Genomic DNA, 12,281 nt, shown 5'->3' with positions numbered 1-12,281 from the left:
TCCCCTCCACTGTTCTGCCTCCTGCATCTCCCTCCCACTCTTCCCCTCATTCGACCAGGGCCAGTGTTGAGGTTTTGTCAAGAGTGTGCAGGGAGATTCAGACAGACAGGAGAGTGAAGCGTGTGTCATGCAGGGCTGCTGCTGCTGCTGCGGCTCTTCTCCTCAGAGGCTGTGACCTAGATAACCAAGAGGAGCTGGAGCGCCTGCAAGCCTTGGAGCCACTCCAGCTTCAGCAATGTCAGGAAGGGGTTAGTTGTATAACACAATGTCCTATTTAGTTTGCTACTCACACACGCATGGATGCATACACATATGTAAGCAACCGTTCCCTGTACCATCATCGCTTGCTTCTTTACAGACTGTTTGCCTGTTACCAAAGCCATGGGTGGAAAGAATGGGTTTAGCACAAGTGCGAGAGTGTAAAGGGGGGTATACTGGGCCCTCAATTCATCAGAATTTAACCATAAGCATTAAAAAAAAAAAAAAAAAAAAAAAAAAAAAAGGCCAGGTAAAACTTTCCACCTCAGCAGCCACCAAAGCTACATTATGTCACATACACATCTAGGGGCGCGCTCCTTCTGCTGTGCCTTATTTTAGCAACCACTCGAATGATGCTTGTGGTTTGAGCGCATCCATGAGGAAAACGTGTACCACCAATTGTCCTGTTATTTACCGGTACACTGTCACAGTCACATTCAGCACTGCACTGCCACTACCTGGGAAATTATAAGCACTAATGTGTAAACAAACGCAAAACAAAAACTGCTACACAAAGCAATGAGGTCACAGGTGGTGGAAGTTTTTATTAATTGTTATTATTGTTGTCATTACATCTTCATATTAAGCTTGAAGTTACACAAATTCTACAGTATATCACCGTCACGTTGAGGATCTAAAATATAGATGGACCCTACTGTGCTGGAACAACTTCAATAGGTTGCACTGTGAATAGTTAAGTCTTCCAAAGTCTGAGCTACCTTTGAAAATGCAGGAGCAACACTGCCATCTGGTGGCTTTCATATTGTGCTGCATTTTTTATTTTATTTTATTTTTTAAATAAACGTGTCCATATGTTTCACCTCTACAGCATTTCACTGTGGCAGTGACAACTCAAAGACTAATCTGTACTTACAATGTTGTATTTGTAAAGTAAACATATACACAATTTTGTCTGTAAATTTGGCACAGGCAACACAGATTTGGAAATTAAACAAAGGCCTCAATGATATGTTAGACTTCGCTTCACTTATCACATCCTCAAATATTTTACACAAATTATTACAGAGTTTGTTCAGTCTTTCACTTCAGATTTTAAGCAACACAAATAGTAGTAAGCAGTTTATATCGTCAGCGCTGGCTCTGCTGGGGCTTGAAGCAGTCCCAGCCAGACTTTGGAGTGTACGTGTGCTCGGGAAGAAGAAAGTATTTGAGTCTGTCTGGTAGTGGTAAGGCTTTGACTCTGTCTTCCAGTGGCCAGGGCTTCAGGCGGTTCCTTATAAACGCCCTACAGAGGCATCGCAGAGCAGGGGGGCTTGCTTCACGCTCTGCTACGTGCTTGTGCAGGTTTAGTAGAGCCTGAGCGTACGGGTGAGACTCCTGACCAGGCATGGGGAGCTGCAGCCCGCAAGAGAGATGCAGCCTGGGGCTGTGAACCTTTACCAGGTCAAGCAACATCTCTGCCTGCTCCAAGAGCTCGGCTGCGTGAGTTTGATCAGAGCACTGCTGCAGGGCTGTTTGGAGCCTCTGGAAGAGAAGGCTATAACCTGACCAACAGGAGTCACTGTGATTGGAGCAAACCAAAGACGCGCCGCTCTGAATTAAGAGCACAGCCAAGGGGAAGAGCAGGTCAAAGTACTCCAGGCTCGTCTGCGTCAGGGAAGGCTCGCCATCCTCATTCAGACAGCAGCTGGGGTCCACGCCGTGAGCCAGCAGTAGCTGTGTGGTTTTCAGGCAGAAGTTACCAATCTGAGCAGCATCCTCCACCGAAGCCCCCAGCGCCTCCTTCACCAGAAACACCAACGACGACTCGACTGTTTCACCGTCTACAGTCGCAGCATGAACGTCAGCACCTTTGGAAAAGGAAGCATCTCTCAGCACTTATCCAGATTACAACACAGGCTTAAATTTGTAACACTTTTGAAACTGAGACAACTCAGTATTTACTGGTTAATTTAGGGGTTATTTGAACAGTCTTAGTAGAGTACGTCCTGTTATATCTATTTGCGTGTTTAAAAAAAAAAAAAACCTATTCTCATTTTTAGGCTTAGGCTCCAAAAACTAATCCCACATCTATTATCATGCAAATTGCTAGCATCAGATACAGGCCCTCCCTGGTGTTCAGAACGGTTTCAGATAACTTGAGAGTCAAACTAAAAACATGAGCTGGCCTCTTTTGCTGTGTGTATTTGCACAGTTTCTCTTGCTGTGCAAATACCGTTTGGCTTTTGATCTTTATCCCTCCATTATTTCCAAATACACTTTGCTCTTCCAGTGTTTAATAAGTGACAGCAGGGCTTATGTTAACCTTGTGCAGCCAAAAAACTGACATCCTAATTTAGATCTTTTTCATGTGACTCTTCCAAAGTAACGGTTGATCTTTTAAATTAGCTGTGGTTAGATAAAAGATGAACAATGACTGCAGGGCTGAACAGGCCAGGGTGGGATACTGAGATGTGGAGCAGCAGAGAATGGTAGCTGAGTGAACAGAGTCCAGAGTGTGGAGAACTAATCAAATAAAAAGTGAAATCTGGAGCAGAGCAGCTGAAACGTGTGGGTATCATGGCCCGGAGAGCAGAGCTGATGAGGTGAAAGGCTGCAGAGTTGAGACGGAGCAGTGTGGACGATGGATGAGAGAGAGACCGCAGGACGGATGCAAGAGGAGGCTGAGGTGGACGGTGTGATAAACTTTGTACTACTTTTACAATTATTAAAATAAAAATGACTCTTATTTTGTTCTGGACAACTGTATGGTTAATTTGAAAATGTAGGCAATCCATTTCACAGTGAGCGGTCTGTCTTTTATACCTTCTTTATTTTAAGCATATAATACTAATACAGCCCATATGGAAAAGATATATATAAATCCTATAAAGTTGGTATCTGTCTTGTGTGGAACTTGTATGAAAAGCATACAAGAGTGAAAACAGATATAAGATCCCTTGAAAAATTATATAAATGAAACTTGTATGTTTTGGATATTTACTAAAACTATATATGAAAGTGGCCACTTTCATGAGTAAATCATATAAGCCTTATATGATTCACTATATGAAGTAGGCCACATCTTATGCAAGTCTTTTATAAGTTTTTTCTATTTCTTTTTCCATATGAGTGTATCTGAAATTAATTTTTAACTTTTCCATATCGTTTAACCCTGCGACAGAATGGAGTCCTGCCCACGGATCTGCCCCTTTCCCCTATAACAGCTGCGATTTAAACACACCGCAACTCTGAATTGGACAAGTGGAAGAAAACGGACGGATGCTTGGATAATGTTCTTCTTCTATAGTCAATTATTTAGATGTCATAGGTATTGTCGTATTGTTGTATCCTTTGTTTACTACATTATATGTATTTTATCCTTACAATCTTTCGAAGAGCTAATAAACGTAATCTTAAATAAATTTGTGAAATGTTATAATTAGAAAAATTAGATGGAAAATAACAATTTCAACTTTTCAAGAAATTACCACTTTTCCAATACTGATATTATTGCATAACAAAGAGACATGAAAAGCACAGGCAGAGGCTAAACACTCTGTTTCACGTGCAACACTTTGTATGTTAGAACTTCGCTCTTCTCTGCAGCTGACTGATGGACCAGTAACATCACCAGCAAGAGTGGCTCACTGCAGGCAGATGGACCGTGTCTGGACTGGAGCGGACAGACAATTAGCTACCCCTGCTGGACCATAAAAAAAATCTTTAGTGTTGATGTTGATGACTACGCATCCTGTAATGCTGGAAATCCCCATTTGTCTTTGAGAAGTAGAAAACTAAAATACACTCTGGAATTACACTTTAAGGAAAAAAAAGCGCTAAACCAGAATTGGCCACAGTGAAAATGTCAGTAACAGCTGGGGGCCACTTTTGAGCACAAATAAAAAATACAAAACATTGCATAAAAAACCCTGCACATGACAATGTAAAATTCATTGGTTTACACAAAAATGTCCAAGCCTTGTTTGGCCTTTTGAAGGACAAACTTAAGTGTTTATTACACTTGTTTAAAAAAAAAAAAACCTGAACCAGACGAGATCAAAAAAGAAAAAAGACCCAACCCTATAGTCACCCTCTGCACATGAAAATACTTGTAAGTGTGAGAAGTTTAATGATAAATTTAAGCTTCTGCCTACAGAAGATGAAACCTTTTATGGTTAAAAAAAAAAGTCACTAGTGAGTCGCTTCATGCTGGGATCTCAGCACTAGCTCTGCTCCACTTTCAATTTTCTGTTAAGAATCAGATCCATGGTTTATTCCAGGTTCAAAATGAGCACAGGTGGCAAAAAGCCTGTGTGCAGCATTTTAGCTGTGATGCCGCTTGAGGAAGAATTTGAATGACCAAAAGCAGATGAGAAGGAAAAGTGCCTGGAGTGCCGTTTTAGAGTCAGTACCTCTCTCAAGTAGCAGCTGGATGTTCTCCGTGTTGTGCACGGTGATTCCATCGCTGCTCGCCAAGGCATGGAGCAAAGGTGTTTTTCCTTTGAAGACAACATCAAAGCAATCGCCTTTCAGAATGACTGAATAAGGGTATGAATGGAAATTTTACAATTAAGCTTGGCCATCGTAAACTCACCGTGTTTATCCCTTGCATTCACATCAGCACCCAGGTCCAGCAAGGCGATCAGGCAGGGCAGTCTCTCTGACTCCTCACTGGCAAGGTCCAAGGGACTGCTCTCATGAATCTACAGAAATAACAGATTTACATAGAATCCCTCTACTGATTAAAAAAAAAAAAAAAAGACAGAATCAATCAAAAGAGAAGTCATGGATTCCTCTTTACTCACTCTGTCCCTCTTTTCAATGTCTGCTCCGTGCCCGGCCAGCAGCTTCACCATGTTTGGCCTGTTCCTCAAAACTGCTATGTGTAGTGGATTGTAGTATGAAACTGGGTCTTGAGAAATGAAAACAAATATTTTGTGTATAAAACAAAGTCTTCATTAAAGAGATGAAAAGCAACAGACAGGCGAGGATTTGACAATATAGCATTGTTCCTAAATGAGTGTGGGCAAAGCTATAAAAGTTACTGTACACTTACATGCAGAGTATAAAACCAAACAGAGAACATGAGCAATAAAAGAAAAACTGTAAAAGACAAGCAAAAGGAGAGATCATGAAAAGACATGAAGACACAGGAAGTAAACACGTACTGCATGGTATGTGGGGAGCATTTGTTTCTCGCCAGAGGACTTTATGAAATGTGAGAGGTGAATGAAGCAGCCTCTGCAAGAAATCCCTAATCATACCCTTGGGAAAAACACATGCCTGAAACCAGCAGAGGTCACCACAGCATAGTTAGGCTTAGTCTGGAAGGTTTAATCACAATAGAAAAACATGCTGCACTTCCCACTAGTATATACAGACGATAACTGGCTCATTATGCATGTGCAACTACTTGTTACATGTAGAAAAATGGCAGTGGTCTCCTGTTTGTATCAGTCATTAAAAACAATCTGTGTATTAAGAGAAAATGGACTATTGCAGGAGGGAATGAGGTGAATGCTAGAAAGCCAAAAACACTCTTCAGCACTTTGAAGATCATTTGCAACAGCTTGCAAAATTTCAGTTACAAGAAACAAATGTGTTATTGGGCCAGGGGGGCACTGGCCACCCCCCAAAATTTGCTTATTTGGTTTTCACATGCACCCATTTTCAGTGATATCAACTTTAATAGCATGAAATTAACTAGGCATATAATTCTTTTCTTTATCTATTTTTTGCCATATTTTTCAAGTATCCAATATTTAACAACAGCATAATAAAAACTAGAAATTCTGTGTTTAGTGTGCCACCAATATGGCCACTCCTGTGAAAGAATTCTTAAAGCAGCCCTGTCATTAATAACGTGATGCAAATATGTTTGAAGGCAAATAACTGGCTATAGTTCATTGCCTAACCAACATTTCTGTTGCTTACCGGCATACTGGGAGTGTTGGATTTGGTTTTGTGTCAGCAACCAAATCAGTAGCACAGAAATGACACACACACATTGTTTTTTCAGCTTTTGAAAACAGAAGGTAAACTATCCAGAGCAGTGGAGACTCCTGTAAAAATGTGGTGCTGCCAGCATCGTGACCTGGAGCTTGAACCACAGAAGCTGCTGCTAATGACATCTGCCATCTCCTAGTGATGTCCCTTCCTGCAGTCTGGGCCTACATCATTTCACTTATGATGCTTGAACACACATTTTAGGCTACGTCCACACTGAAGGTCTTAATGCTCAATTAAGATTTTTTGATCAAATCCGATTTTTTTGTCTGCTTGTTCACACTACAAATAAAACGTGACAGCAAACGCGCTCTAGTGTGAACCCTCAAAGCGGCCCGCATGCGCAAAAGAAGACGTCACACACAACGCGCTCTGTTTAGATCCAGACCAAACAGTATTGTTTGACTGATGGCTCTTAATATAAAGACTTGTTTTGGACTTTACGTTTCCCAATTTTGCTTTAAGTTATAAAGTTATTTTGTTATTTACATATGGCCTAATAAATATCCTTATTGCTGTTTTAGAGAGGAGCGGTGCTTCAAAGGATAGTTGGAAATGTCTGTCAGAATCTGCAGATTATACAGTACAAAGAAAATGTTCATGTTTCTCCAACACTGTCTTCCCAACAGTTTCACTGACATCTACATGGGATGGCCAGGAAGCTTTCATGATGTCTTATCGGGCGCTTCTCCGGCACGGATAATTGGCGTCAGTTACGTAAAAGATGGATTTAATGCGACATGACCATTCAAACAGCAGTTGCTTTCTAAAACATCAGATATGTATCGGATTCAGTACCACTTACGAAAGTGACCCAGATCGGATTGGAAAATATCGGATTTGTGCCGTTCACACTGTCATACCATGATCGGATATGGGTCGCATAGGGTCAAAAAAGTCGGATTTGATACGCTTTCGCCTGCAATGTGAACGTAGCCTAAGTAATACGCTCACTGACAAAAGACTGAGTGGACCTGAATCTGATGTTCTGAAGTACACGTATCATGATATGACATATCGTGATCACTGAATGACACAGGAAATCAATCCTGCCCTCGGCCATCTCCCTGTACAACTCTTCCATCTAATACACTGTAAACACTGCAATAGTTGCATCCTTTTTGCACACGCTCTTTCTACTCTGTAACATTCCTGTCAGCACTGGTGATATTTATTTATAATCACCTCTGTCAATCCTTGATTTGTATTATTTAGTGATTTGTATATATTGTGCTATTTCTTAAATCTGTAACATACTGTATTGTTAAATAGTCTAGTCCGTTTCTGTTATTTATACTAGAGCAACTGTAACCCACATAATTTCCTTAGGGATTAATAAAGTATGCTGATTGTGATTCTGATATTGGAACTGCTGCTGAAAATTTTGCTAGTATGGCAAGACACTGAATGAACTCCAAACTGCCAGGAAAACTATTCTAATTTGTTTTCTCATCCTACAGATTTTGTATTGTAGCAGCTTGCTTGCGCTTGTTGGTACATACGCTTGATTTGAATCGGACCAACATAGGATTTTTAAGACCGATATTGATATATGATGATTTAAAAATCAGATATACCTTCTACGTCCTTTTTAAGATAAGACAATGCACTCATTGTTGTGTCTGTAGTGCTCTAAACATGAAGTTGCAGAGTGCCCTCTGGTGGACAAATGATTCAAAATCAACAATCACACCTTAGCTGAAGAGTGTTTCTTTCTTCTCTGCTTTTTTAAATTTCAAAAATGACATTAAGCACAGTCACAAAATGATCTCTCTCTCTCTCTCTTTAGCAAGGTTTCATAAACAAATGTGTATACAGTGTCAAGTTAAAAACATTCACATCATCTAAAACACACTCCAAACTGTTATTAACCTTCAAAGTTGAGATCTGCTCCGTAGCGTAGGAGGATTTTTGCTGGCTGCACCAGACCTCGCTCTGCCATTTTGAACAGGGCATAGCTGATCCCCTCCACAAACACCTCTGACTGGGATTCTTGCTCCAGGAGCTCCACCAGAGACCTAGAAATTGCGGATTCTTCCTCAGAACTCCTGACAGGAGAAGAAAGAAGCACCTTGTATGTAATGTTTGTCTGTTATCTGATACATGTTCAATTAATTACGGCAGTGTAGCACTGCCAAAAGAGGACTGTAACTGAATAGCCAGCTTTACCTTTCCTCGCCAATGTCATGTCGTTCTTCCAGTCCAATAACACACATGACAGCATCTACCAGCGGCTGATACTCATAAATTATCCTGCGAAATCCATGGAGGAAAGGCATGGCTCTGCCTCGGCGATCCTAGGTTAGCTCCTAAAAAGCATAAAAGAAATGCTGTGTGCTGAGGGTGTGTCAGTCTAACAGAGAACGCAACGCAGACATCAAAGCTTATCTCTTGAGTACAGCTGACAAAAGTATTCATATCGTAGGTGACACGTCACAGTAACAGGCTAACGCAGTGGTTTTAAAATCCTTCATACAAAATAATATGTACTCCTAATACTGATTAGTTAGCTGGACCCATTCAGCTGACCGTTTGTCTAACTTACGCTAACCGCAACGATATTTATGTTATAAAAATGGCGACAAGTGTCGCAATCAATGGCAGCATGACTTACCAAATGTATCACTTCTTGACCTGCTAAATTATAAATAAATGTCTTAGCGAAATTACTTTTAAAAGAGAGGAAAGTCACTCAGAGCAGACTCCCTTTAAAACAGGAAGCTTTCCTCACGCCCGCATCGGTCCGACGCTGTTTTCATTCCCATTTAAAATACAAGCCTAAACAAGGTTCCTCTTTCGAGTCCGTGTCCTTCAATCAAAAATGAGTAAGTAAGCAAACACACTGCATCACTTCAGTTGTTGAAACATAGACATTTACTGAAAATTTAAATGCCAAATAGTGATTTCGGGTATTTAAAGGATATAAATTAAAGGATAATAGAATAAATATAAATACTGCATTAATTAGCGTATAATCAGGCCTTCCAGCAATCTGAGGCGTTTTCATTATAGTCCATTATAACTACATAGGAGCAGGGGCTGGTTTCTGGAAACCATCCATCTTTAATACAGCTGCAGAGACGGACATGGCTTTTTCACCTAATAGCTTTTTATGTAAGTGGATAAAGATCAACCACATACATAGTACGTCTTATAAGTCAGCTCTTTCCAACTGTGTATGATCATTCAACATTTGTGCATATTTTCCTCACCTCCTTGTTATTGTCATTGTTTCTTCGACCATGCACCCTAATTTTTAATTCATACGTTTCCTCCTCACCTCAAGCCTCATCTCCTGATATGGTTGCAATTATGTATTGTCAGCAGACAATACATAATTGTATGCCCTGTCTCAGGACAAGCTGACTAAACAGTAAGAACAGCTGGTTAGCATTGTTCGAGCTATGGTTAGGCTTGAGTGTACTAAAAATCACAACTTTCCCTCTGATTAACAGCTTGATTAAATACTGACAGTATATACTCACTATAGATGTAACTGTAGCAAGTATTAAGCACTTGAACTTTGAGGGGTAAGAAAACATAATTCAGTTGACTGCAGTCTCCAACATACTGACATCTATTGGTGATAATTTACACACTGTAGCTTTAAGTAAAATGCTTTTGTAGTTGACTTATGATCTGTCAAATATATTTTTCAAGAATGATATTTAGTTATTTTGTGGTAGAAATTACATTCCTGTCACAAGGTAGAAACTGTAGACTTTTTTTATGCTAATTTATCTGTTGATATTAAAAATATCCTTTTTAAAAGATATCTCATAAAGAGTGTAACAAAATTGCAACAAATACAACCAGTTACCACCAGTGGTATAAAACAATCAGCAAGTGCTGGCTTGTTTAGTGCAAAAAATAAAAACATACAAGTATGACTGTAAGGAAGTCTGCTGGAAAACTAACAGAGATATTGGAAGGGAAAGACATGCCGCTCAGTCCTAAAGAGAAAACTCTTGCAACAACAGCCATTGTGACTGAAGCAGAACTTCCAAGGGGGACCTTCTTACTCTGGGTCAATATTAGCAACATTTTTTAATTAACTGTAACGGATCCAAAAATGTTTTTGTATCCCAGTGACTATTGTAATTATTTTGAATAAGTCTTCAAAACTTTAGGGTCACTGCCAAGTAATGAGACTTTAAAACTACCTCATCTATGAGCTCTGATAAGCCACAGGCTCAGTTTCTGATTGTAGATTTAATTGATTGCAGCATGATGTTGATTTCTATTGTCATTATTATTACTGTTATTTTCAATTATGGCTCCAAGTAGAATCAAAATGAGGATAAAGCATGCTGTGTTTTGGTGCAGACCTACCTTGTGATTGACAAGCCTGTATCATACGGACATGCACTTTTCCTGCAATTTCTCAGTCAGTTAAAACCCTGCTTTTTAAAACACAACACTGGCAGTGCCCAAAATGCTCAGTTCATTAATTAATGAGTGATGGTGCATGGTGACTGTGTACATTTTTTTTATACACACCCTTAAGAGTCTGATAATAAACTTTAACTTTAACAAAGGTTTACTTAGAAAGCTGCACAATTTCCTTTTTTAAACTCCTTTCCAAACAGACAATACTATCAGGAAAGATTCCAGGATTTTCCTCAAACATGTGTGTCCAGTTCAGTCTATTTGTTTATTATTTTATGTCACAAATCAATCTTTGTTTCTGATGGTAACTGTCATGTATTTATCAAACCATGCCAACTTCCATGCAACGATCAAGTGCCTGATTAGCATTTGGCATGTTTCCTTTGATATTCTTACTGACCAACAAAATATTTCTCCCACCAACACGAGCAGTTCTAAAACACTTTCTTTTGTCCATATGGCACATTATTCTGGGACGGCAGCTTTCGCATTTGTGACAATTTCTCCATTATGCCGACAGCATCTGGTTGTTAACAGTTGCTTTTGTCCTGTTTAGCAAACAACCCCCTGCTGAGTCGGAGTTTGTTGACAGATGGCTCACTTTGAGAACCACAGAGGAAGGCCTTCTCTCTCACAGGATGTCATCTTTAGCGCATGTGTTTGTGTGACTGACTTTAAACATCACCCGTCCCAACGACTGCACGCATGTTAATCCAGTTTTTGTTGCTGACACACTGTCTCAAATTAAAAAATGAGCGAAATCATCACAGGAAGACAAATTAGCTAGACAAGCATATTCTTTTTTTAGTTTTAAATTTAAAAAAGCAAACAAAAAAAACGGAGTAAAATTTTTTTATTAATATGTTAAAATTAGTGAACAAATACACAGCTAAAAAAAATTAAATGACCAGTTTGAAATCACATTAGATCTCAGTGGGAAACAAATCATGCTGGATAGCTATACTGACATTGACTGGGTAATCTGTTAGGAACGAAAGGGTTCTGCATCGTTTGATGGAAATGAAAATGTTCAACTTACAGAGGGCTGAACTCAAACACAACCCAAAAGCCCAAGTAAAAATTTTAATTTTACTGAATTTCATTGCAGCAACTCAAAATGGTACTAAGTAGTTTTTATGGCCCTCACATGCTTGCATGCTTGGCAACATCTGAGCATGCTCCTAATGAGATGGTTAATTGTGTCCTGGGGGATCTCCTCCCAGATCTGAACCAGATCATCACTGAGCTCCTGAACAGTCTGAGGTTCAACTTGGCAGTGTCAGATGGATGAGAGTACGAGAAGTGTTGTATGAGAGATGTTAGGGCCAGTCAGTGGTATCAGTTCCTTCATCCTCCAGAAAATGCCTGCATACTCTTGTCACATGAGTCTGGGCATTGTCATGCACCAGGAGGAACCCAAGGCGCACTGCACCAATGCAGGGTCTGACAATGAGCCCAGTCATGCTGAACAATGTCACAGGCAGCATAATGTTTTCCACAGCTTTTCCAGACCCTTACACATCTGTCACATGTGCTTAGGATGACACCGGTGGACCTGCCAGTTGGGCTCCAGAGTTCCAGAAAGTGAGCACAGGGCCCACCAGAGGATGTCGAGATCTCAGGCCAACCTACATAAAATCTGTTTTTGATTGTCTGGTAAGAGACATTCATAACACTGGACTTTT

General features: G+C 40.0%; 1 protein-coding gene and 1 long non-coding RNA gene across 2 annotated transcripts; one reads left to right on the top strand and one right to left on the bottom strand.

Annotated features, from left to right (window-relative positions):
- Nucleotides 1-778: 778 nt before the first annotated feature.
- On the bottom strand, nt 779-8,959 carry asb6 (ankyrin repeat and SOCS box containing 6). Its single transcript, XM_004544145.3, has 7 exons — nt 8,822-8,959; nt 8,377-8,516; nt 8,080-8,255; nt 5,007-5,113; nt 4,796-4,904; nt 4,614-4,700; nt 779-2,069 (listed from the first exon to the last, which is right to left on the bottom strand). Exons 2-7 carry the CDS (start codon nt 8,484-8,486, stop codon nt 1,348-1,350), a joined length of 1,311 nt encoding a protein of 436 aa, XP_004544202.1. The 5' UTR covers nt 8,487-8,516; nt 8,822-8,959; the 3' UTR covers nt 779-1,347.
- Nucleotides 2,065-4,243, top strand: LOC105940766 (uncharacterized). Its single transcript, XR_001167431.3, has 3 exons — nt 2,065-2,894; nt 3,383-3,529; nt 3,808-4,243. It is a non-coding gene; the product is annotated as an uncharacterized LOC105940766 (long non-coding RNA).
- Nucleotides 8,960-12,281: the final 3,322 nt, after the last annotated feature.

This window comes from Maylandia zebra, linkage group LG12, assembly GCF_041146795.1.
Source record: "Maylandia zebra isolate NMK-2024a linkage group LG12, Mzebra_GT3a, whole genome shotgun sequence".
Classification (NCBI taxonomy): Eukaryota; Metazoa; Chordata; class Actinopteri; order Cichliformes; family Cichlidae; genus Maylandia; species Maylandia zebra.
This window is presented reverse-complemented; position numbering and strand designations above follow the sequence as displayed.